This window comes from Pelodiscus sinensis, chromosome 5 (assembly GCF_049634645.1).
Source record: "Pelodiscus sinensis isolate JC-2024 chromosome 5, ASM4963464v1, whole genome shotgun sequence".
NCBI lineage: Eukaryota > Metazoa > Chordata > Testudines > Trionychidae > Pelodiscus > Pelodiscus sinensis.
Genome location: NC_134715.1, coordinates 116,516,482 through 116,543,515, shown reverse-complemented (window position 1 = coordinate 116,543,515; position 27,034 = coordinate 116,516,482). Strand labels below are relative to the sequence as shown.

Below are 27,034 nucleotides of genomic sequence, written 5' to 3'. Positions count from 1 at the left end.
GCCAAACTCCACCTCCAGGCGTGGCTCCTTCATGGCTCTAGAATGCCAAAAACATCTGTTCTGAACAAGTGAAACCGATATTAATTAACAATAGAGGCGAGTCCACCAGAAAAAAATTACCTTTACAAGTGGACCAGATTCTCCAAATGGCTCAAATGCAGTCATCCTGTGTCTCCTGCCACCACTCCCATTATATTGGACTACCTTTTAGAATTAAGGGAATCGGGCCTCTCTTTCAATACGGTTAAGGTGCATGCAGCAGCAATAGCAGCCTTTCACTGAAACGCGGATGGCAATTCTTTCTCTTCAGACCCGCTCACGAAACAATTCTTTATGGATCTCCAGAATACTTTCCTATCAGTACAGCCTAAGTTCCCATCTGGGACCTGAATGACGTCCTCAAAAGCTTAATCGAACCTTCCTTTGAGCCTCTATCAACTTGCGCTTGACTACACTGCTCCCTGAAAGTCACCTTTCTGGTAGCCATAACTTCCAGCAGGAGTGTGGGGGAGTTGGCAGCATTAGTAGCAGACCCTCCTCCTACACAATATTCACCAAAGACAGAGTAACCCTTTGGCCTCACCCCAAATTCCTATAGAAGCTCCTATCTCCCTTTCATATTAACAAACTGATACTTACCTGCGTTCTTCCCCAAGCCTCATGCTGATCCATCCCAAGCGACATGGCACTTCCTGGACATCTGCAGAGCACTTGTGTTCTACGCAGTTCAGACGAAACCATGGAGAAAACCATCCAGAGTCTTCCTGTCCTTTGCTGAATGCTCCAAGGGCCACGCTGTCTCTTCCCAGAGAATCTCTAAGTGGATCTTGTACTGAATCCACATATGCTATGCCATACCCGCCAGATACCATCACAGCTCACTCAACCAGAGCCGTGGCCTCCACAATGGCTTTCCTCAATAACGTGTCTCTGGAGGACATTTGCAAGGCAGCCACCTGGTCATTTGACCATACGTTTGTAAAACGTTATGCTCTGACCTTTGTCATCACACCATCTATGGCTGTTGGATAAGCGGTGCTATCCTCAGTTAGTGGCAAGGCTCCAAACTCACCTTAACTATATGACTACAGCTTTGTAGTGGAGTACCCACGGGGATATCACTCGAAGAAAAGAGAGTTACTCCCCCTGAGCGGTAAGGGGTTCTTCGAGATGTGTGTCCCCATGGGTGCTCCACTATACTCCTTCCTTCCCACTCCTTTGGAGACTTCTTGGTCCAGTGGCCAGGGTAGAAAAGGAATGAAGGGCTAACGGACACCAACACGTGAGGAGGCGCCACAGCACATGTGCAGCATGGCGGGGCACTGCTAAAAAATCTCCAGTCGACAGCATGAGGGTACACTAGCACCCAGTGGGGGGACACATCTCTAAGAACCCCGTTACTGCACTGGGTGAGGAACTCTCTTTTTCTGAATCTGCATATACTGGTGTTTCACAACCTGGATGGGAGAAAGTGTTGAGAGAACACTTTTTTTTCTCTTGAGTTAAAAGTTTTTTGTTCACTTTTCACAATAATCTTTCTTTGTGCCACCCTTTACATATGGAAAACCTTCCTTTAATTTGGTTTGTGTGGCCACAGGCTCTCCTTTAAATCCTTTCCTCCAAAGTGTTTACATTGTACTGTCAATTTACAGTGGCTAGTTAAAGGACTTACTGTAAAAGTATATGATTTTGTATGGTGGATTGGGGGAGAGTATGGTTTGATTTATAATTTTAAATCTTTTAGAGTGTGTTATATTTGGAAAGCATCTTGCACATTGTCGGCACCCGTGTAAACCAAATTAATAATGTGAAATTTTTATATATTAATAATTTGGTATATGAAACAAGGAACTTTGATGTTTTACTTATTTCCATTATTAAATTTAACATCTTGTTTTGAAATTCTGCCTTATTGGAAAGAAGGTTGCATTGATTTTTGGATCCTCTGACACTAGATGTGCTTCTGGCTATTAAATAAAGGTTTTGTGCATAATATATTAATTACACAGTTCAGACTTTAAGGAGAACATGGAATCATTTAAATGTCAAGTAACTGAATTGGTTATGACAAGGCTTTGCCTCTTTCCACTGGTCTAGTGTTAGAACTTTGCACTATTACTTGGGCAGGCCAAATTCAAGATCTAAGAACTTCTGAACCTCAGTTCAGTGTGGAGAGAGAGAGAGAGAGAGGGGTGTGCTGGTTGGTGTGAGGTGTTGTGTGTGGTCTCTAAGTGAAATGTAGGGGTAGAAAAGAAACCTTGGCTTTTTTATTTACCAAATGTTTTCCTCTCTGGCAACTTCCAGTAAAGAGGAAGAAGTATAATAAGACTGCTACTAGAAATGGTAAAAAAGAAAAAGTTTAAACACTTTAGTAACAACATTATTCACTTATTTTTGTTACAGTATTGGCAGAGTTGAACAATTTTCATTGAGTTAATAGAAGATTGTGTTTAAAAAAATACTGTGAAAAATTGTCAGATATATAGTAAACACACACAATTACTGTTGGAATTTAGAATAATTTCACGGATTCATTTTTGCATAGTGTGGTTATCTTTACAACTAGTACTCTTTTTTTATATTCCAACAGGTCTGGAAACTAGGCTGGTCACCAAAACCTGCAGGTGATTTTGGCGCAGCATTTCCAGAAATCCCTGTAGAATTTCTTCAGGAAAAAGAAATTTTTAAAGAGTTCATCTATCGCATTAATACACTGGGTAGGTAGACAACATTTGTATAGCTCTTTTGAATGCTTATATTTCTAGCAATCAGAAGTATGTAAATTCATAGGTTAGAACAGGGCTACTCAACTTTGGAAGCCCCGGAGGCCACAATGCCGAGGGCACATGCCGAGGGCCTCAACTTAAGTGTGGTTGCATGTACATGCAAATATGCAAATAGATTTTCACACTGATGGGTATGAATACGAAGATTAAGGAAAGACTACACAACACACAGGCCCTATTTAAGTCAGTTCTGCTGCTATTCATAAAATGTAATATTTACTCGATTTCCACCCCATGACAGTACTTTTAATGAGCAAAGACAGTCCAGGAATTTAACTACTAAAACACATATCAACAGAAGACCATTATATTGACTGCTTTTTTGTTTTGGCTCCCACCCGCAGGGTCGCGTGTTGAGTCCTCTGTAAACCAAAACTGCACTACGGGCTGCAAACAAATGGGCAGCGGACCACATGTTGAGTAGCCCTCGTTTAGACCATAGATTAGGGAACAACTTTTGTTTGTGATAAAGCATAGACTGTTACTGTTTACCCAAATGTGTTGGAGGACACACAGAAATTTGCGGAAATGTCAGGACATTTTTAATGGGGTGTCTTACACTTTACCTTGTGTAAGATAAACAAAATTTGTGTATATATGCTTCAAATAAACTAAGTTTAATTTTAAAAGCAAAAATGAAGTACAATATCTGATTTCTTCTCAAAATAAAATAGGAAAATCTTACTCAGAGATTAAACTAAACCAATATAGCCTATGATTATGCAAGTGATTTCATCTTTCTCTTCTGGTGAGCAGGGTTCAAATATGGCTTAATGCCCAGATAAAAATGAATGCACTGGTCTTTTTCTAATTGGGTTGGAGGCTGTGTGCACGCGCACATGCATCTATGTCAGTGCTATGAAAAAACACCCAAACAATTCAATTTTGAAGCTTCATGGGGGTACAGGATAAACTTAAAAAACAATAAATAGTCTGGTAGCACTTTAAAGACTAACAAAACATGTAGATGGCATCATGAATTTTCAATCTCTGTGTAGAAGTGAGAGAGAGTGCATATTGTAGAGCAGGAATAAATTACTATAATTTAATTAGCACTAAATTCAGCTCAGAATTATAATATGAAATTTTAGCAATAAGGGGCTTTAACTTTTTGGCATTGCCAATAACATGCATTGTATTGTATTAAAGGATCTGTTGGTTTTTATCTGCTACACACCCACACTGCTGATATAGCAGTTCACAATTTGTGGCAGCTGCGTCTGTCTTCCTTCTCTATGGCCCAGCAAGGGAACTCACTTTTAGGCTTCTGGCTCTCTAGCTATTATTTCTCTTGTAAGGAAACATGTTTCTCTCTTTTCTGGCAAACTTAATAAATGATGTAAGTCTGTATCCTGCTGAACACTCTGTATGCGGTGTCTAAACAATGTTCTCATATTTTATATACATGTAAGCTTTAATAGTCAGGGATCTAGTTGGAATACTTTTGTGGTTTTTTAATTGTATTTTTAAAGGCTCCAAATGAATCCTCTTCTTTCTAGGAATGAGCTTACACTAAATGTTAGCTATATTTATGGTCATTTGGAACACTATGCATTTCTACCCTACAAAAAAGGGAATTTTGGATGTTTTAGTATGCATGTAATATGAAAACCATGTTCTCGAATTTTTGTCCATTGTGGTTTTATTGCTTTTAAACTAAAAAATTGAAAACTAAAATTTGTGTCTGAAAAACAATTTTGAATAGGGTGTTTAATTGGGGGTTTTCATAATTCAGGTTAGGTATTCAAATAGAATTGGAGGAACTTAGGTTGCAACAGTTATAAAAAAAAATTGATTGGCACCAGTGTGAAATTACATTGTTAGAAATTACCATCTCATTTTAAAATGCTGTTCTACATTTCTTTAAAAAAAGCTAGCTTTTACACTATAGTAGTAAATGGCCTTCTACCTTTGAATATGTTCCTAGGATGGACTAGCCGTACCCAATTTGAAGAGACCTGGGCCACTCTGCTTGGAGTGCTTGTAACTCAACCAATTGTAATGGACCAAGAAGAAAATCAACAAGAGGTAAAGCCATTCAGTGCAATACAATTATGTAGCACTAGAAGATTGCTCAAGTCCTAAACTCAATTAATTTTGGGGGATTTTTTTGAAAATTAGAATGAAAACATACATGCTTCAATTAAACCATTGCTATGGGTGGGAGTGAGGTCGAAGGGTTCAGAATACAGTGTGCCCAGCCCACTCACCACAGCAGCTTGGAGACAGGGGAGAGAAACCTTTCCAGGGTCACTGCAGTTTCAGCAGGCACAGCCAGGGGAGATGGTACATGTCCCTCGTCTGGGGCAGTTCCAGGTTTGTCTGCCCACAGCGCTCTTCACTCTGTTTGGGGAATGCAGAAAACTGTGCACTTTCCCCTCGCTCCTTGATGTAGGGGAACAGCCAGCAATGTCCCCATAAGGCCACCTTTTCTCCTTAAAGGGTGCTTGGAGGGGTGGGAGGCTCGGATTGGGGTAGTCTTGGACCTCTCATGTACCTGGTGATTCTGTTTTTTCTATTTGGTTTCATGGGAAGCAGTCCCATTCCAGGCATGTACCATTCTTCTTCAAGTGATTGCTCATGTCGATTCCATGTATGAGTGTGCGCTCTGAATGCATGGATTGTCTTGAGAGTTTTCCCTTAGCAGTTACCTGTCAGGCTAGCAGGGGAGCCCTTGGAGTGGTGCTGCTATACCAGCACATATATATCCTTGCTGGGTCTCCACCCCCCTCAGTTCCTTCTTGCCACCCATGTTGTTGGAGCTCCTATCTCACTTACTTGCAAGTGTGATATCAGTAGTATCTGCAGCTAGTTAGCACCTTGTTTGAGTTCTTTATTTTCAAGTTCCCAGTTTTAGCTGTTCCTTTGAAGTTTTTTGCGTTTGTTTTTTTTAGTTAGAGTTTCTGTTGAGTCGGGGTTCACTTGTATCCTCTTCTCACCCCTTCCCCGGGGCATACCAGGACCCCAAGTCTTTAAGCCCTGTGGGGACTGCCTTAAGCCTATGCCCTGCGGGGACTCTCATGATTCATGCCTGAAGCGCTTGAGTGCGGCTCAGATCTCCATAACTTGTAAGATTTGCCAGCGCCCGACTTGGCGCAAGAGAGATTCGTGCCTGAAGATACTCCCAGTGGAGTTGGTGCTCCACTTCACACCAGATGCACCGTCTTCAGTGTGGGAGGCACCAGGGTCAGCCAGTACTTAAGTATCGAGACGCCCTGCCGCCCAGCACTGTTCCCAGTCTCTTTGGTGCCTCAAAAGAAGAAGAGGGTGGACAGAGGCACATGTTGAAGGTAAACCCCTAGTTTTGGGGCACTCAGACCCGCCTACCTACGCCTGCTGCTCCTGGATCATCTCGAGGTCAGTCGAGCACGAGATCATAGTCCTGAGGAGGATCGTTTAATGGTGGTCCGGCCTTCAACCCTGAACACCTTTGAGGTGGCAAGGGAGTTGATAGTGCTTGCCTTCTCCCCGGCCTTGCCATCAGCACCGGCGCATCGAATGGAAGAGCAGTCTCTCATCCACACTGAGGCACCTACATTGGAGTCCACCCAGCGTATTTCAAGGCTCACACTGACTATGATCTCAGTAATAGCGCTGGGTTCTGTGCTGCACCTAGCAATGCCTCTGCCAGCTCCTGCACCAGGGCTGGTGGCAACCACTTCCCATGCCTCCCAGGAAAGCACGGCATTGAGCACCCCCATCCCAGTGGCACTGCCTGCGGTATTGGAGCACCTGCTGTCACCATCACCTGTTCGGCACCAGGGCAAGCTGGTGGCTATGGTCCACCATACTTCTTGGCACTGATCCCTGTACCCATCCTCGGCACCACCATGGTCGGAATCTGATTATTCCTCAGACTCCAGCATTGAATCTGTCTGGACCAGGGCCATGGTCTCCCACTCTTGTTTCTAGCACTGCTCCCATTCTCTGCACTGGTACTGGTCTCGGCACTGTTCCTGCTCCATACACCACTCAATCCACCAATGTGTTTCAGGGAAGTCAGTGAAGCATACTTGGCTACCGCAGTGGCAGCACCTGGGCCAGTGGCCTTTTTGGATCCGATGAGCCTACCAGGGAAGCCCCTTTTCTGCTGTTGGCTCTTCATACTTGGGGCCTCAGGTGCTGACTTTGGTTACACCACAGCCTTGATTGCTGGCACTGGACCAGGCACGCTCCATCCAAAGGGAATCCCCCAAGACCCTCACTGGGAGGGTTTGGGGACCAATGTTCCCTCTAAGCTGTGCAGCAGCACAGGTGATTAATCAGCCCTGCCAAGTCAGAGGCTCAAGGTTCCATGCATGGAGTTGACTGACTGGGTGGAGCTGATTAATCACCTGTGAAGCGCTGTTGTCATGCAGATTAGAGGGAACATTGTTGGGGACCAGAGTCCTCCAGATCACCCAGCACTATCCTTATGCTCTTGCGGGTGATCTGACGCCTGAGACTCTGCAACATGGGAATACTTCTCCCTGGACGAGGCCCTTGGCTTGGCTTCTCCATGCTGTCAATGGATTCCTGGATCCACCAGGACCTGCCGAAGAGGTTGGCATGCAGTCTGGGGGTGCAGTGTGAGCGGGTGTCAGGATTCTGACCTGACAGTGGAAATCTTTAATGCAGAAATTCTGTCTCAAGTGGTCCTGGAAAAACCTTTGGCAGATGCCTGCCTCCATTCCCCTTACTGAGAAGAAGGCAGAGCAGAGGTATTTCATCCCTCCGGTAGGACACAAGTACCTCTTCTCACACCCTCTGCCAGGGTTGATCATGTACTAGCGGCCAACCAGTGGGAGCACCAGGGTCAGCCTGCCTATGCCTAAAAACAAGGAGGCCAAAAAGTTGGACCTTCTGGGTCACAAAGCTTACGCTTCGGGGGTTCTTCTGCTCAGGATTGCCAATCAGCAGGTGCCCCTGAGCAGGTATGCCTTTAATTCCTGATCAGCAATGGACAGATTTAAAGAGCTGCTTCCCCAAGACTCCAGGTAGGAGTACAAGGCCCTGTCTGAAGAGGGCAAGGTTGTGTCCCAAGCAGCTCTACAGGCTGCCTTGGATGCTGCAGACACAGCGTCTCATACCATGGCGACTGGGCTGGTTCTGCAGTGGAGTATCTGGCTGCAGGTTTCTGGTATTCTGCCAGAGGTCCAGAACTCTATCTAGGATCTGCCATTCGAGGGTGCGGGTCTCGTCTCAGAACGCAGTGACACCAGCCTACATAGGCTGAAGGACTCTAGGGCAATCCTAAAACCCTAGGGATCCACACCTCAGCCCTGCAGAGGCATTCCTAGGGCCTTCTCTAGCCCATTCCAGCAGGGCAATGTGTCCGACTTTTCTAAATGGAGAGGGCAGAAGAACAACAGAAATCTCAGGCAGCTGCTCCGTTCCTCTTCCAACTCAGTGACAGGCCCTTCTAATAAGCCTCAAGACCCCAGACTGAACCTTTGAAGGTCTGCATGGCAACAACATTACATATGTGGTGTGGCATGCTAGCCTCAGGCTTCACCTGCTCCAGCTGTGGCTGAGCAGGTTCATAACCTGGCTTTTCAACCTATGGATATGGTGGTGATGATGCCCAAGGATGTGCTGAGGTCCCTTGACTGGTGGCTGCAGGAGGAGGTGGTCTGTGTGGGGATGCCGTTCAGCAACCCTTCCCAGTCCATCCAGTTGGTGATGGATGTCTCACACAGGATGAGGAACTACAGGCTCAAGGTATGTGGTCCCCTGCAGATTTGGCCCAGCATATCAATGCCAGAGAGCTTCACTTTTTGTGCTTTCCTGCCACGACTTTGAAACAGGTGCATTTCAGCATCACAACAGCAATATTCTATATAAACAGGCAGGGGGAACAGGCTCCGATCTTCTGTGCCGGGAGTATCTTTTTCCTGTGGGAATTGTGCATTACCCACACCATTTACCTGGTGGCCTCTAACCTTCCCAGGGTGCAGAACGTGCTGGCAGACTATCTCAGCAGGTGTTTCAAGGGGCATGAATGGTCCCTCAGAGCGGATGTAGCCTTGGACATCTTCCACAAGTGGGGTTTTCCCCAACTGGACCTTTTTTGATCGGCTTCATTTACCGGCTTCATCGGCTTTTGAAAGAGGAATGTAGTTTAGATGTGCCCTAAGATTTTACACAATTCAATAAGGTTTGACAAGTCTATTTCTGACAGTTCATATTTATCACAAGTAATTATTGACTTTAAGAGCATAAATGTATGTATATCACCTGGTTATGATAAATTATATTGTTGCAGTTTAATCAATATATACAATGTGGTCACAAAAACTTGGGAATGGATCCATCTGAATTTAGCCACAATGTGAAAGTTGGTGGATAGCTCTGTAAATATTAAAAAATATAAAAATCTATCATCAGATTGTAGGTTAAATCATTTTAATTATGTTTAGTTCCCAAAGAGCATGCGAAGCCATACAAACTATGACATAAAGAGATTGACAGATTTTTAGTCAGGAAAAAAATCTACGCTCACAAGGAAAGTTGCCACAGTCCTTGTGTTACTTTCCCCTGTAGTTATTGAGAGAGCATCCGTAACATCAAGAGGTATATTACATTGGTTTTGATGGATCTTTAAGAATTTTCATTTTCAAATACAGTATGTTCACTTCACAGGAAGACACAGAGAGGACCCAAATTAATGTTCTTGCAGTACAAGCCATAACCTCCTTGGTGCTGAGTGCAATGACAATACCAGTTGCAGGCAATCCAGCTGTTAGTTGCTTGGAACAGCAGCCTCGTAATAAAGCTTTAAAAGTTCTGGATACAAGGTATTATTTCACCTGTTCTGAAAGCATGCGAATTTATATTGACAAGCTTGAATACAGCGTTATGCATATGGTAACTTCATCTATTAATATGATGTATAATGTAAATGTGTCTGTTATATTTTTGTAAACCCCAAAGTGAAACACTAACCTGAGTACATTTCCTTTTAAATCTAGTTAAATCTCTTGTTTGCAAAGCAGTGGCCAGATGAGAGCTGTTGATTTTTTTTTTTAAGCTAAGTGTGGAAGGAGTCCTAAGCTTGGGCAAAATTTCAGATTTGTTTAAAACAGCTAAGTAAGTTAATATGCAGCTAGAATAGTAACTTGACAGTTTTCATACTTGGTGTTATAGGCAAATGTTGGGTAAAACATCGTCTTAAACTGTTAATATGCTTTCTTCTGAGCTTTTAGGTTTGGGAGGAAGTTAAGTGTTATCAGAGGAATTGTGGAACAAGAAATCCAAGCAATGATATCTAAGAGAGATAATATTGCCACTCACCATTTTTATCAAGCGTGGGACCCTGTTCCTTCACTTTCTCCTGCTACCACAGGTATGTGTGCAATGGTCATTTATACTGATAGTTCTTCAGTCCTTCAGTGAATGAAATGATGGCTGCTTGCTGAATAAAGTAACTTTTCTTATATGTGATAGAAAAACATTTTTCAGGAATTACCATATACACTATTCTGAACAAATGTAGAAAAAAGTAGTTTTCAGGTTTATTGGGCATTTGTTTAAAAAGTCCTTTGTCTTTTTATTTTAGGTGGTCTTATCAGCCATGAAAAACTTTTACTGCAGATCAATACTGAGCGAGAAATGGGAAACATGGGCTATAAACTAGGACAGGTTTGTTCAAGTTAATACATCAAGCCCAAACTTCTAAACTTTTTTTGTCTTTATTCTCAAAAATCCAGTTTAAGAAGCATTGCTTAATGTCCAATTTAGACTTAGTAAACTAAGAACAGTCTTAGATCCTGACTGAAAACAAAAACAAGTGAGGGGTTTTTTGAGTTGTAATAAAATCTACCTAGGAAGTAGAAGTTCTCCCCTGGGATTCATTAAATACTTATTAGTGCCACATACAATACCTTATCAATGACTCTGCTATTTAAATTCCTAATTTATATATTTCATTCCATGACTAAATTTAAACCCCTTTTGGAAAAATAGTTTTCCATTAAAAAATGGTGCATATGCATTAGCAAAAACTTGTCCGTTTCAAATACTCAATTTAAATAACATTACTGTCACTGTTACAAGCTCTAATTTACCTAAGTTAGTATCTCCAACAGTAGGAAAATATCAGTTTTATGTTGTCTGTCTCTAGGACCCTTCCTTTTCCCTTTATAAGTTGGAAGTAATTTCAGCTTGTTGTATGTCATATTACTGCCCATTAGGAAGGCATCTGTTTTACCTACAATAAAATCATTACATTTGTAACAATCCCAACATTTTATTACATGATATTATAGAACTAGCAGTGCAGATGTTATGACTTGAGAGGAACTTCTGTGTCAAGCTACTGTTTTTAGGTATTTATTGTGATAGTTCAGGGCAACTGCAAACTATTAACAGCGTAATTGCTATAGTTACAAGTTAGTGTGCAGCTCTTTCTATGCAAGCACATTTTATACTTAAGATGACACCATTACAAAGAACACACATTTAAAAAAAAAGAACTAAATGCATGCAAAAAAGTTTACCAGAGGTTACTGCAATTCCAACATCAGATTCTGGTAGGAGTCAGTTTTTCAAAACCCACAACTGCGTTTATCCCCATCATTACAATTTCATAACTGTCTCAGATTCAGAACAAGAGCTACTGTGAATAGTTCCGTCTTTCCTGAATACTGCTTGGGCATTTGATTTTGGCCTCATGGAACAGGTGATTAGTAAACAATAGTTCACTTCCTAAGAGTGTGGCTTCCTAAGTCTGAGTTTTGTATAACCAGGAATTTTCATTCATCTCCTTTAGATAAGCTCTTTGTCTAAGAGCCCCCCAGCATGCAATAAAAATTCTACAGCCCAGCTATGCTATGGCAACTGTTTTTCTGCATATAAAAGCAAGGATAGTGTTAGGGGGTAGCAAGCAGGGCAGGTGCCCCAAGTCCCATGTCACAGGGAGATACCACAAAGGTATGTTGCTCAGGGTTCACATGAGTGGTGGGGTTCCGTGCAGCAGGACATAGGTTTTCTGCCCTAAACTCCCTGCTCACGAACCCTCAGGCGGACCTTGGATCCGTAGTTGAGAGCTGTTGCCTTAGATAAGTCTCCAGGAAAACCACTTAATACTTTTTAGTTCCAAAAGTCCATTATTGCCTGGCACATTGTATAACATAGTCCCCAGGTCTCACATCTCCCTACTCCAGAGATTGTATATGTTCTTCGTCCATGATAACACATATACCAGTCATTTAATATACTGGCCCCCACAGTACATAAACTTAATTCAGTAAGGTATCTCAGGGATACTGCAAAAAAATGGCATATCTATCACACTTATGTTCAAACATATTGCTGCCAAAAGGTGAGTTTATTTTTCCAGGAAAGGCTTTTTTCCATTTTTGTAAGGGAATAGGGTGGGAGTTGTGCTATGTGAGTGACAAATAATTTTTTTCACAAGTTAACTTTTATGACTCTTTTCTTGAACTCAAATTTCATTTCCTTTTTAAAATCTTCAAATATGTCATTGGCTCATTCATCATGGCCTGCCTTTGATATATTTCAAATATTTTGTTGACAGATGAGTATTACAGTATTTTGCAGTTTATACACAGATTGCACAGTCTTCTGAAAGAAAGATTCAGTTTTTCAAATACAAACACTTGAGCCTCACACATTATAATACATTGTCTTCTGAAAGAAAGATTCAGTTTTTCAAATACAAACACTTGAGCCTCACACATTATAATACATTGTCTTCTGGAGTAGGTTTTTATGTGTTGAATTTTCTTTAATTTTTAAAATTGAAGCTATTTGATCATTAGACTAGCATGTAGTTTTGAAATTAAGTTTAGCTTGCAGTCTAAAATATGATCCTGCCAAAATGCATCATGTACATTTGTGAATATTCTGGCAATTAGAACTTGTTGCTCATGATCAGTAACTTTACTTCTTAAGCTTTGGGGGGTAGCAGAGTTAGTCTGTTGTTTAAGTTTACTTTTTAAATAACTTAATATTAGTCTGACCTTTCTTTCCCAAAAATAACAAAAAAAAAAATTGCATCCTTATCCAGAGATTAACAAGCAGAGAATTATTTTCTGCACCCTTGAAAATTAAAATGACCAAATGATTTTTTTTACCTTCTTCCTTCATTCCCTTGCCCATCTGTGCCCCTTTTATTCCAAATCAGAAGCCCAAACAAAAAAATTAGCTACTTAGAGAAATGGTATAAGAATAGCTAATTATAATTCATGTAAGATTTTTAACTACTTGGTCTCCCTCTCTTCTTTTAGAGCAGGGATGGGCAATAACATGGTGGTGGTTCACCAGGTTTAGCTCCTGAGGGGCCACTGCTACTTTATTTAGCTGCATGGCTGCACATACTAGTGCTTGCAGCTCCTGTTGACTGTGGATTGCCATTCCCAGGTAACAGGACTGAAGGAAAGTGGTGTGGACCAGGACATCACTTCCTGTAGTGTGGGTTGGGAAACGTGATCTGTGCCCAAAGGGAACTGCAGTTGCTGGTACTTGCAGCCATCCAGGTAAATACAGTTGTTGGGGTTACCTGGAAGCTAACGGTAGCAGACCAGATGTGGCCTGCCAGCCAGTATTTACCCATCCCTGCTTTTTAAATATATTTTGCTATAAAAGTCAGAATTGTGACATCTTTTTATATAAAATGTAGTTGAGAAATTCTGCTTTAAACTTAAGTTAGAAAAATTGGAGCTGCTCTGGGGTAGTAAAGAGAAGCTTTCTTAGATTACCTATAAACACAAGTTTTTACAGCAGTCTACACTGCATAATCAATGTATCTGAATTAGGCCTGCAGATGGGGGGGGGGGGGATGTTAAAGTGGGTAACTGCCTGGAGACTGATGATCCAAAAGAGCTTGTAGCTCTGGGTATGTATAGACTACATGCCTCCGCCGGCAGAGGCATGTAAATTAGACTACCTGACATAGTCAGTGAAGCGGGGATTTAAATATCCCCCGCTTCATTAAAATAAAAATGGCCGCCGCATTGTGCCGGCTCAGCTGATCGTCGGCACAGCATGGCAGTCAAGGGGCGGATCAGTTGACGAGGAAAGCCTTTGCTGACCGATCCCTTATGCCTCATGTAGTCTAGACATATCCTCTGAGTGGCCAGAGTCCTGGGATTTTTAAATTGTTGCCAGAGTGCCCCATAGTTCACTTCAGGCTGCACTGAGGGCTGCTTGGAGGGGAGATACAGCACTCTTCAGGTGGCACTTAAAGCTGCTTAGCTGCAGGCCTGCCCCTTCCAGGACGGGGGGTGGAACAGCCTGTCCCTCTCACCTTGCTCAGGGCTCCAGTAAGGCTTTCTGCTCCACTGATCTGAATCCTCAAGCTATACTGTACATTGCTTGTGCAGCAAAAACAAAACAATCCATCTAATTTATGATTTTATTAATTCAACAGTGAAAACTAAAGCAAAGGCACATCTTGCTTTTTTGGATACTGGTCTCAAAATATAATTTTGACTTGTCATTGAGAGAACCAAAGTTAATAAAGTAGATGAATAGAAGATGGCAAATTCTGGATCCAGATTTTAAAAAAAATCACATTTAAAGAAGAATATTTTCAGATACAATTCTTATGTCTGGGTTCTATTACCTTGTACATCAGTAGGAATGACATAGTAGAAAATTTAGGACAGACTTGTATCTTTTATATTAAGTGTGTTTTTCTAGAGTTGAGTGAAACATTCATAGTGAAACCTGCAACAAAAATAAACATGGCTTGTTAAAAGCTCAAAATTTCATCATTTTTTCTAAGGGTACATTGACCTTTCAGCCAACTTGTCCCAACTTTAACATCTGGCCAATGTTCATGAGTTTTGGCTGATCTTTTTGCATAGTTTCAGCCAACATTATCGACAGAGAGGCCATTTAAACTAACTGGCATTTTTAGGGATTTGTTTAGCCCCAAAAATGAGGGTGCAAAATCCATGCAAGCAGACTTGATGGGATTCACACACATTCCAATGTTCCCACAAAACCCTGTGGAATGATACCAGGGTTTTATGCTGATTTGTTTTTTCCCTTTCTCCAGACATATCTAAGGGAAGGCAGCAATGTCGCGCATATGCAATATATATATATATATATCTATATATACAATCTTAGCAGAAGTATTCTAATGCCACATATTACTTGAGCCTTGACCGTTTTAAATGTATAATTATTCAAACTCTGACCTTCCAATTCTTTTTCTTTACGAGTTTTTTTTTCATGCAATTAGTATAGGAGCTGCAATTGGCTAAACCTACTCAAATTTCTTAACTTTTGCAGATGGCAATAGAAGCAGCTATCACTAACCTTCCCTTGTCTTCTTTAATTTCAAAGTATTAGCACTTCTAAATTGTTTCTATTTTGACACACGAATATAAACGAACAAAGTATTTTTGAAAGTATTTTTGGCTAGAGAATTCAGGGTTGGGTCTTGCTCCTATATATATTGGTTCCCAGTCAAAATATAGTTTACTATGGCTATATCTTAATGCAGCAGTCTCAAACTCCTGGCCCGTGGGCCATCTCTGGCAGGAGCACAATCCAGCCTGGGCGTCCCGGTGGACCGGGGCCTGTCTGTTCCCGCTCCCCAAGCCCCACTCCTTCCTCTCCCCCCATGACATCCTGCCTGCGGAGGATGTGGTCGGCACCTCCACACTTCTTGTAACAGCAGGAGCCACAGGAATCAGAGTGCACTTGGCAGGCACACTCACTTCGCTTCATCATGTTTTCTGCAGCTGTGGGGAGGGTGTAGTGGGCTAGTACACTGCTGCCACCCCACGCCTGACTCCCATGGTAATCCTGAGGCTGTGTTCCTTGGGGGATAGGGTGCTGGGGGGGAATTGGAGAACAGGAATGGCCTGTGTTAGTGCACTTGTATGTGTTGTGACGTGATTTATTGCCTGTAAACTCATTGTGTCATATATTTTGAGAAACCAGTTTAATATTTTTAGTGACCTGACAGGGTGCACCACATAATGTTATTGCAACTGTATAAGCACACCACATATGCAACATAATGTATTATACAAATTAACAGTATAAAGCTTATATAAACCTATTTTGAGATACTGTACAGTGTTTTTGCTTACCTTTTTCAAATAGAAAAATGGTAGCTTTTTTTCCCCTAGCAACTTCTATCTTGATTATAAAAAAGCTAAATATTTTTCAAGTTTATGTTTTCTGATATTTAAGGTTTCTATACACTCCGTGTGGCTAGGAAATAACATCACTCCATTGAGAGAAGAGGAGTGGGATGAAGATGAAGAAGATGAGAGTGATATGCCTGCTCCTTCTTCACCACCAACCTCTCCTATTAACTCCAGGTCACTTACGTGGATTTTTGTTTGTTTGTTTGCTACTTGAACACACCAGTGCTAATAATTATGTTTTGAATTAATTCAGAGTATCATATGTTGCCTTTTATAAAACGAATGCTGTATAAGGATTGCTTTTCTAATTTCTTTGGAAACACACACCAATATAGTGACTGTTAGCTTTGATCATTTTACTTTGCAGGAAACACCGGGCTGGGGTTGATATACATTCTTGCTCTCAGTTCTTGCTTGAGCTGTACAGTCAGTGGATATTGCCATCAAATCCTAGCAAGAGAACACCAGTCGTTCTGATTAGTGAAGTGGTGCGATCAGTAAGTCTAAAAAATAAATTCTGTGCCATAATTGAGGGCATTCATGATTGTTTTGTTTATAAACTTGCTTTTCCTAATGTATAGAAAAACTGACTTCTGTAGGTGGTATCATTGATGTAATGATTCATCTTTTAACTGTTTTGGTAACTTAATTCCGCCGGAATGCTTTTGATTAAAATATATTAAGCTGCGGCTCTGCTCCCCGTGTCCCTGGTCTGCTGGGGGGGGGGGGGGGAGGGGGGGCGCAGCTAGTGTGCTCCCCCCCCCCCCCAGCAGACCAGGCTTTTGTTTTGGACTCTGGGGCAGAGCAGCTGGGGCGCTGCCGATTGGTCCTGCAGCGCCCGTGGGCACTACTGGACCAACCCGGCAGCACCCCAGCTGCTCTGCCCCAGGTCCTGATTCAGCCGCTGCTGGTCAGTTTCAGCAGCGGCTGAATCAGGACGTCTGGGGCAGAGCAGATGGGGTGCTGCTGGGTTGGTCCAATAGCACCCCAGCTGCTCTGCCCCAGGCGTCCCCAAGTCAGCTTCTGCTGAAACTGACCAGCGCTGACTACAGGAAGCCCGAGGCAGAGTTGCTCTGCCCCGGGCTTCCTGGAATCAGCTGCTGATCAGTTTCAGCAGCAGCTGACTTGGGGACGCTGGGGGTTCTTAAGTTGATTCTGTATGTAAGTCAGAACTGGCGGTCAGTTTCAGCAGTGTCTGAATCTGGACGCCAGTTCCGACTTACATACAGATTCAACTTAAGAACAAACCTACAGTCCCTATCTTGTACGTAACCCGGGGACTGCCTGTATAGACAATGTAACTGTAGTATTTTACATAAATAAGGAGGGAAGTGCCAAATCCATTCATCTAGGCAAGAAAGTCAGTACCCTATTGAAAGGCATATCCAACACCAAGTACCAATGTTGATAATCCATGTGCCATGTCTTCAGAATATTCTGTCAGGAACATCTGCTCAAGTCATCTAATAGAACACAAATGGTTTGTGAGAGACTATCATCGGGTCAGTGTTTGATCAGTGAGACTCTTTGCACAGATTTGTATTGAGTCAATAACAAGAAGTGCAAAAATGTCTCCTCTATTAGTGGAGAGAGCCCTAGTTCAGTCAGATATTTTTATGATACCATAGACCAAGGGCTGGCAAAACGCAGCCCACCAAACATTCGGATCCAGCCTGCCACAGTACTCTGAGCTGTCAATGTCCTGCAGTCCAGCAGAAACTTTGGGAGCATTTTCCGATGATTTGTGTTACTGTTACTTAGGAAATACAGAATCCTAAACTCTGCTTTCAGAAGGAATGTAAGAAAAACTTCAAATATTTTATTTGAAAATGTGGGATGTGTCTTTCTACCATCTTGAGTTCTTTGGATTTGTTTGTTTGTTTTTTATTTTGACTGTTCCTCTTTGACTGTTCCAGTGTGTCGTTTGGCTCATTTTACTGAAACTTTAAAATTAAAGCCTTTTATAGCACACATTACAATAAAAGGAGTTGAATTTTGCTGGTGGTTACATTAAGCAAGTACAGTCTAATATTTTTGACCTGATAATTGATTTTTTTTCTACTCCATTTTTATATTCACAGCTTCTGGCAGTGTCTGACTTGTTTACAGAAAGGAATCAATTTGAAATGATGTACACAACATTGACAGAATTGCGGAAGGTACATCCATCAGAAGATGAGATTCTCATTCAGTATTTGGTACCAGCCATATGCAAAGCAGCTGCTGTTCTTGGAATGGTAAGAAATTGTCACTAAAAAGTTGTGGCATGTCTGGGAATGGAACATGGAAGTAGGGATGTGATTTTTTTTTTTTTTTTTAAACTCTGTATTCAGCATTGGTGAGACTGAAATTCTATATCCAGTTCAACTGTTCACATTTTTAAAACTACGCTGAAAAATCAGGGAAGGGGTAGAAAAGAGCCACAAAAAAGATTTGAGGGATGGACAAAATTATAGAGAAATATTTAAAGAGCACAAACTACGTAGCTTAGCAGAAAGAGAATTGTGAAGTAACTGTATTACTCTACAGAGTATTTTGATGGGGAGAAGAGACTGGATACCAAAGAACTCTTCAATGTAGCATAGAAAGGCAGAACAAGACATCTAGAAAATGAAGGCAGACATTCAGATTGGAAATAGATATACAGTTTTAGCAGTGAAGGTAAATTGAAAACTGGAACAACCAACCAAGGAAATTGGTTGGATTCTCCATCTCCTGATGTCTTGAAATAGACCAGAATGCCTTCCTGGAAGATAAGCTGTAGTGAAACATAGGTTTTTGGGCTCAATATTGGAGTAACTGGATGAAATGTAGGGCTCTGTGACTTGAAAGATTAGCCTAGATGATCTGATGTTCCCTTCTCGACTTAAACTGTGAAACTTCGCAGATCTGTGCTCCTAGTAGCTGCCACTCACTGGCCACCCAGCTTGGAAGGCAGCATTGTAGGAGTAAGGATGGCATGGTATGGTATTACCAACCCTTACTTCTGCACTACTGTGGGCAGTGCTGCCTTCAGAATTGGGTACCTGGCCGACGGCCGTCTCTCTCCAGTCATCCAGCTCTGTAGGCAGCACAGAAGTAAGAATGGAAATATTAACTGAAGTGTTGAAGCATAAGCTTTTTTGTCTTTGCCCACGAAAGCTTATGCTCCAATACTTCGGTTAGTCTATAAGGTGCCACAGGACTCCTCGCCGCTTTTGCAAATGGAAATATTGTGACACCTCTGACGTTGCAACTCCTTGCAGTTCCCTTTTAGGAAGAACCCAAATTTGGTCTCCCCTGTGAAATTTCTATATTATAGGTTAGAAACACAAGGCCAGGGGGGTCCACCAGATTTCATGGTCTGTGACATATTTTTCATTCCAGTGAATTTGGTAAGCCCCTACTTATTTGCAGACTTTGGGCACACAACAGTCTCTTTCATATAATAGCATTCTTCCTCACATACATAGTTTGGAGGACCATTGACAGATGAAAAAATTCTAGATGCTCAGGCCTACATATAAGGATGCTTACTGTGTAAAATCTTACACTGCATAAATGGCTTCCCTTACCTATCAGTATTAGTATAATACTAATTTGCTTCCCCCTAAACTAGGACATATGATGACAGAAAAAGTCTGACAACATTTGTTATCTTGGTTCAGTGGTTTACCATTTAACTTGCAAAAGTTGATAAAATACTTGCACTTATTTAATAATGTGATCTCTTTGGGTTAAGATGCTTTTATATTGGGAATGAGATGCAATGTTTTTAATTTAATTAAATTTGCAAGCTAAATATATCAGTTTGCCAACTTGTTCACATGTCTCTTACATGATTGAATAATTTACTAAGTGTTGTTTCATGTAAACCTCTGATTCATGTACATTTTCTGCTCTTTATTTAACAAATTTTTGCAGCCATGAGAATGGTACAATAGTCCAGTAATGCTTTCAGTTCATGGTTTTGTTTATGTGCATTAGGATAAAGCTGTAGCTGAGCCAGTAAGTCGTTTGTTGGAATCAACACTACGCAGCACCCATATGCCAAGTCGGATTGGAGCTCTGCATGGAATTCTCTATGTGCTGGAATGCGACTTGCTTGATGAAACAGCAAAGCAACTCATTCCAATTATCTGCGAGTATTTGCTTTCCAATCTGAGAGGGATAGCACAGTGAGTGTTTAAAATTTTAGAGTATTTTAATGCAAGCAACATTTGGAACTGTAGAAGAAACATCAAGAAGTATTCTGATTTGTCCAAATCTCTCAATCATGCAAAGAAGCTTTTTGAAGAGATTTTTAAGGATCCAGGTCTGAGAATAGATTGATTACATTTCTGCCATGTTACTATTTCTGGTTCTGATTTCATCTGAAAAGAGCAAAAAGCTTGATTTCAATTTTGAACCTCAGAAAAGTAGTTGTTTTCAAGATTGAGATGAATAGTCAATTCTTATTTTAATGTGAACATTGGTGAGTGGATAGACAAACATTTTTTAATTTAACAGTCTGCAAATGAGAATTATAATAGTAGTTGACACTTACTCGTGTCCCTTGCTACTGTCTTCATCTTTAATTTGCAGAAATGACCTGCTGGAAGGAAGAGGAAAAAAATCCGTGTTTAATAGTTCAGTAGGCTGTTACAAAATCTTCCCTTATTTAAATACAAAAAAGCAATCATTTTCAACCCATCATCCACAGACCCCTGTGCTTGCTCAAAGCCATTCCAGTGTGGGTGTGTGTTGTCTCTGAGCACAATTACCAGAAAAAATGTCTTCACTGGTACCCTTCAAGGTGTATGGAGTGCCCCCTGGTGCCATGTGATCATGGTATCAGGATAAAGGGCCTATATGATCCCGTGTCACCTCAGTTCCTTCTTAGCTCCTGTGATCGTCACTGGAACTCTTCCTCTTGCTTTGTCAAGCATTCTCAATGGTCTGTTTCCTCTGATATTGTATATAGTGGTATGGTTTTTTGTCAGTTTGCTAACTGAATTGTATAGAGTTTTGTCCTTACCTGTTGCTGTGCCATGCCTCAGTCACTGGGTTTCAAGCCTTGTGTCTCCTGCTACCAGACAGTGTCCCTGAGCAACCCTGAGGTACTTGAGTGAGGCTCATGTTGGGGACTGCTGCCGGATTTGCAGGGATTTTTAAGCCCCATACAAAGAAAGACCTGGAGGCCAGGTTGAAAACTTCCTTTGAGTCAAGCCAGTCAGATTCCGTATCAAACACTCAACATCAGTGAAGCACTCCTTGTTCCTTGTAGGATTCCCAGCACTGTTCCCATCCCCAGTGCTGAGGAACAGACAGAAGAAGCTACCAGCTAGGATGGGACATTTTCCAACTGCTATATATGACAGCCATGTGAAGTAGAGCAGAGTGCAACCTAAGCCAGACCAATCTTCTACCTTGACAGTGCAGTGGTCTGCACCATTGACTCTGGAATCATCAGCACCGGAGCGATAGTATGGTACCAGTGTTATTGTGATGCCATCCATGCTAGATGCACTTGCTGCCACCAGGTATCTGCTATTGCTGTTGGAACTGCATCATTGACAATGCAAGATCTGGGGTATTGGAACCAGCAGACAAGAAACAGCTTTTAGCCACAAGTTACCATTCAGTGCCTGGCCTCTAGGTACTGTCTAAAAGGAAACTGACCTTGCTGGCCCCAACATAGGCTTCTCCACTATAGCACTGCTCTCCAGAAGAGACGCACAAGTAGAAACAACTTCTCCATGGTTACCAGATAGACTTTTCGTCATCTGAGTCAGAGGTTGGGTTATACTATAATCTGAGTCACTGCTGCTCCTGCAGTCATCTGTACTCTACTTCAGATTCAGGAGTGCCATCAAATGCTTGGCCTAATAGTCACTGGAGAACCTATGCCCATGTGGTGGTCCTTTTTGAGGCACTCCTGTTGGGTGGTTTCTGGAAGAAGAGCACCGCTGTCCCATCTGGCAGTATTTGATCCACACTCTGGTACTGAGCCCGGTGCCAAATTTCAGGAACTAGCTCCTGGAATCCAGATGGTGCAGAAAGAGAAGAAGAGTACCTTCAGACAGTACCTCCTTTTCCTCCACTGCTGTCTCTTCTCATGGGGAAGTTGTGTTAGGAGCAGGAGTGTTGCCACCCCAAAAGGACTATAAGGCCCACCAGGCTGCCAAAGATAGATGGTGGCCCAAAATCTGTGTATACTGGTGATGGTAGTAAGAGACCTCTCATAGTCTGGTGTACATTTTGGCTATAGGAGACTCGTCAGACGTTGCTCTGTGGATAGACTGAGAAACTTCATGGAAAAAAGGACTCTAGTGTGACCTTTAACTTCCTGGGATTGTATACACCAGTGACTTTAAGGAAGTACTACAGACATCAGTAGTCCTAATACGTTGCCTCACTAGCCACCAGGCCTCTGAGAGGAGATGGGGCAGGGTCCTTATGCATACACTCGAGCCCTCTTCTACCTAAGCATCAATGATTGTTCCACCTAAACAACAAGGAGCCTATTATAAGCAGGCCTTTTGATGACATGCTAGATAATGTTGGATTATTTTCAAATCCTATTTTCCCCCTTTTATTTGTGTACTGTGTATCGCACTTCATCCATCCGTGGTCCAGTATCACTAAGAACTACACTACCACACTACATTGGGTGCTATACATGGTGGAAGTTGAATTCTACACCTTTTCACCTTCCCTAATTTCATCTCTTCAGGGACCCTTTTACCAAGTGTCTTCCAACCCAAGAGCTTCAATCTTTCATTTGGCTTGGAGTCATGGAAGAGGTTCCACAAAATTTAAGGCAGGTTGAGTTCTAGTCTCATTTCCTAATCCCAAAGACCAAGGCTGTTCTCAGACCTATTCTAGGTGTAAGTGAAGAATATGGAGACCTGGGAGATGGGTCGTAAATGGGAGGGAGCCTGGGCTATAATAGCAAAGAAAAAGGAGGGACAAGGCAGAACTGGAAGGCAAGATCAACTCAGTACCTTAGATGCCAATATATAAATGCAAGAAGTATGCGTAATAAGCAGGAAGAACTTGAAGTGCTAATAAATACAACTATGACATTGTTGGTATCAGAGATTGGTGGGATAATACACACAATTGGAATATTGGTATAGAAGGGTACTGCTTACTCAGAAAGGATAGGCGCGGGGGAAAAGGAGGAGGTGTTGCCTTATACGTTAAAAATGTATACACTTGGACTGAGGTGGAGATGGACGTAGGAGACAGATGTGTTGAGAGTTTCGGGGTTAGGCTAAAAGAGGTAAAAAACAAGGGTGATGTCATGCTAGGGGGTCTACTACAGGCCACCTACACAGGTGGAAGAGGTGGATGAGGCTTTTTTTAAAACAACAAAATCAAGTACAGGATTTGGTAGTGATGGGCTTTCAAGTATCTAGACATATGCTGGGCAACTAATACAGCGGGGCACAGACTATCCAATAAGTTCTTGAACTGCATTGAAGACCAGTTATTATTTCAGGTTAAAAAAGCTACTGGGGGGAAGCTGTGCTAGATTCAATTTTAACAAATAGGGAGGAACTGATTGAGAATTTTCAAGTGGAAGGCAGCTTGGGTGAAAGTGATCATGAAATCATAGCGTTCATCATATAAGGAATGGTAGAAGGGAGAAGAGCAAAATGGAGACAGTGGATTTCAGGAAGGCAGATTTTGGTAAGCTCAGAGAGCTGGTACATAAGGTCCCATGGGAAGCAAGGCTAAGGGGAAAAACAACAAGAGTGTTGGCAGGTTTTTCAAAGAGACATTATTAAGGACCCAAAAGCAAGTTATTCCACTGCATAGGAAAGATAGAAATTAGCCAAAAGACCACCTTAGTTTAACCAGGAGATCTTGCATGATCTAAAAATAAAGTGGAAAAAAGGACAAATTACAAAGGATGAATATAAGCAAACAATACAGGTATGCAGGGGCAAGATATTAGAAAGGCAAAGGCACAAAATGAGCTCAAACAGCTACAGACACAAAGGGAAACAAGAAGACATTGTATAAATATATTAGAAGCAAGAGGAAGACCAAGGACAGGGTAGGCCCACTGCTCAGGAGAAACAGTAACAGGAAACTTGGAAATGGCAGAGGTGCTTAATGACATCTTTGTTTTGGTCTTCACGAAGAAGTCTGATGATCAAGGAATGCCTAACATAGTGAATGCTAGTGGGAAGGAAGTAGGTTTGGAAGATAAAATAAAAAAGAACAAGATAAAAATCACTTAGAAAAGTTAGATGTCTTCAAGTCACCAGGGCCTGATGAAGTGCATCCTAGAATACTCAAGGAGCTGATAGAGGAGGTATCTGAGCCTTTGGCTATCATCTTTGAAAAATCATGGAAGACAGGAGAGTCCAGAAGATAGGAAAAGGGCAAATATAGTGCCCATCTATAAAAAGGGAAATAAGAACAACCCAGGAAACTTTAGACCAGTCAGTTTAACTTCTGTGCCAGGAAAGATATGGAGCAAGTAATTAAGGATTTCATCTGCAAACACCTGGAAGATAATAAGGTGATAGGTGGTAGCCAGCATGGATTTGTAAAGAACAAATCATGACAAACCAATCTGATAGCTTTCTTTGATTGGATAAAGAATCTTATGGATAAGGAAGAAGTGGTGGACCAATTCTGTTTACTACCTTAATTGACAATTTAGATATTTGCATAGAGAGTACACTTATTAAGTTTGCAGATGATGTGAAGCTGGGAGGGACTGCAGCTGCTTTGGAGAATAGAGTCATAATTCAAAATGATCTGGACAAATTGGAGAAATGGTCTGAGGTAAATATGATGAAGTTTAATAAGGACGAATGCAAAGTACTCCACTTAGGAAGGAACAGTCAGTCTCTCACATACAGAATGGGAAGCAACTGTCTAGGAAGGAGTACTGCAGAAAGGGATCTAGGGGTCATAGTGGACCCCAAGCTAACTGAGTCAACAGTGTGGTGCTGTTTCAAAAAAAGCAAACATGATTCTGGGCTGCATTAACAGGAATGTTGTAAGCAAGACCTTATAAGTCATTCTTCCACTCTACTCTGCGCTGGTTAGGTCTCAGAGTGTTGTGTCCAGTTCTGGGCACCACATTTCAATAAAGATGTGGAGAAATTGGAGAAGGTCCAGAGAAGAGCAACAAGAATGATTAAAGGTCTAGAGAACATGACTTGTGAACAAAGACTGAAAAAATTGGGCTTGTTTAGTTTGGAAAGGAGAAGATTGCAAGAGCATGATATAGCAGGTTTCAAGTATCTAAAAGGGAGGAGGGAGAAAAATTGTTCTTCTTGGCCTCTGAGGATAGGACAAGAAGCAATGGGGTTAAACTGTAGTAAAGAAGGTTTAGTTGGACATTAGGAAAAAGTTCCTAACTGTCAGGGTGGATAAACACTGGAATAAGTTACCTAGAGAGGTTGTGGAATCTCCATCTCTGGAAGTATTTAAGAGCAGGTTAGACAGACATCCATCAGGGATGGTCTATATCAGTGTTTCTTAATTTTTTTTAAGACCGGGGAACACCAAACAATATTTTTTAAATGGGGAACACCAAGGATTTGTTGAGCCTCCTCTCCCCCCAAAAAAGTCAAGGTCAGAGGGGAAAGTTATTGAGCAAAAAAAAAAAAAAGTTGCTTGCCCCTTTAAGGGCAGCCATTTTGAATTCTGTTCTCCACAGCACACCTCCGACTGCCTCGCAGCATACCAGTATGCCACAGAACACAGTTTAAGAAACGCTGAGCTAGATGGTACTGAGTTGTGCCATGAGGGCAGGGTACTGGACTCGATGACCTATCAAGGTCCCTTCCAGTTCTAGTGTTCTATGATTCTGTTATTCTAGATCTTCTCCAGATCTATCTCAAATGAAAGTTTCACGTGGTCTTTCTGGCTTCCATTCCTTTCTTAAATCCTGGGGACTGGTACACTGCTCTTGATTTAAGAGATGCCTATTTTCACATACTGATTTTCCATGGCCACAGAAGGTTCTTTGGGTTCATAGTAAATCAAACGCACTACCAATTTGTGGCATTCTTCTTTGGCACATTAGCAACTTTGTGAGTATTTACAAAATGCCTGGCAATAGTGGTGCCTTCCTGAAGAGGCGAGGAGTGCAAGTTTATTCATGCCTGGTTGACTGGCTAATAAGAGGCAGTATTCAGGCAGGTAGAATCCATCATCTTTTGCATCCAGTTGACATTCTGGGCCCTAGGAAATAGTACATGGTTCAGCACAGAGAGGTTCGACAAGCCTAATAATAATGAAAATAGCCTGATCACATCTCACTAAATATTCCCTGTTCTACTCACATATCTGTTATTCCAAGGTTTAGTCCTTCCCTAGGAATGGATACTGCTGAAACTTCCATGCCTTGCTCCTTGCTTAACTCAAATCTCCCAGCTCTGCTCTGGTCACACACAGACTGCAGTAGAAAGGTCCTGCTCTTTAATTAAAATACCCACGCTCTGTTTTCATTGGCCCTCCTGGCTCCCTGCCAACACTTCCTGGAGACTCTGTAGGACCCACTGTCTCTGGGTTTATCTCATACAGGCAGTTTAGTTTACTGAATGGCTGGGATGTCCAAAAAAGGATAGTACCCCGCCTATTCATCACAGGGCATTAAGTGCAAAGGAATTGAGGAGGATTGCAGAGGCACTGCTTCAAATAGGAGGCTAAGGTCAAAAGGAACATGCATCCCCACACTATGGGTACTATAAGCAAAATTCTTCAGGTCCAGCATACTGGGCACACACACCCTTATTTGGTATACAAGTCTGCATCACATCTCAAAGAACCACAGTTACAGTACTTAACTATTTCTTTGCTGATATAACCATTTGCTTTTTTGTTTATTTACAGCTGTCTAAATGTCCATAACCAACAGCATATTTTAGTGATGTGTGCTGCAGCATTCTACTTGATAGAGAATTACCCACTCGATGTAGGGCCTGAATTCTCTGCAGGAATTATGCAGGTATGTATTTCACAGTGCTGCAGACTATAGAAGATTGATGTAATCTTGAAGTGGTATAATTTTTAAAAACTTTGAAGGTGGTTTACTATTGATAAGCTTTATGGAAGAAATGTTTTCTTCTTTGCATATATATCCCTGTCAGTGCTACCTCCTAGGATTTGCATGCGCTGCCCAAGGGCTCTCATGTGTGCAAA

At 41.8% G+C, this 27,034-nt stretch overlaps 1 protein-coding gene across 6 annotated transcripts in view; it reads left to right on the top strand.

The window, feature by feature from the left end:
- Positions 1 to 27,034, top strand: part of HTT (huntingtin) — a 204,258-nt gene that overhangs the window by 149,967 nt on the left and 27,257 nt on the right. For all 6 annotated transcript variants that reach the window (XM_006128262.4, XM_075930826.1, XM_006128263.4 and 3 more), the window contains 10 exons: positions 2,591 to 2,717; positions 4,714 to 4,814; positions 9,408 to 9,562; positions 9,971 to 10,110; positions 10,324 to 10,406; positions 15,942 to 16,072; positions 16,266 to 16,395; positions 17,980 to 18,135; positions 19,865 to 20,055; positions 26,726 to 26,840. In XM_006128262.4, the coding sequence (XP_006128324.1) occupies positions 2,591 to 2,717; positions 4,714 to 4,814; positions 9,408 to 9,562; positions 9,971 to 10,110; positions 10,324 to 10,406; positions 15,942 to 16,072; positions 16,266 to 16,395; positions 17,980 to 18,135; positions 19,865 to 20,055; positions 26,726 to 26,840 (1,329 nt within the window). The remainder of the gene's footprint in view (positions 1 to 2,590; positions 2,718 to 4,713; positions 4,815 to 9,407; positions 9,563 to 9,970; positions 10,111 to 10,323; positions 10,407 to 15,941; positions 16,073 to 16,265; positions 16,396 to 17,979; positions 18,136 to 19,864; positions 20,056 to 26,725; positions 26,841 to 27,034) is intronic.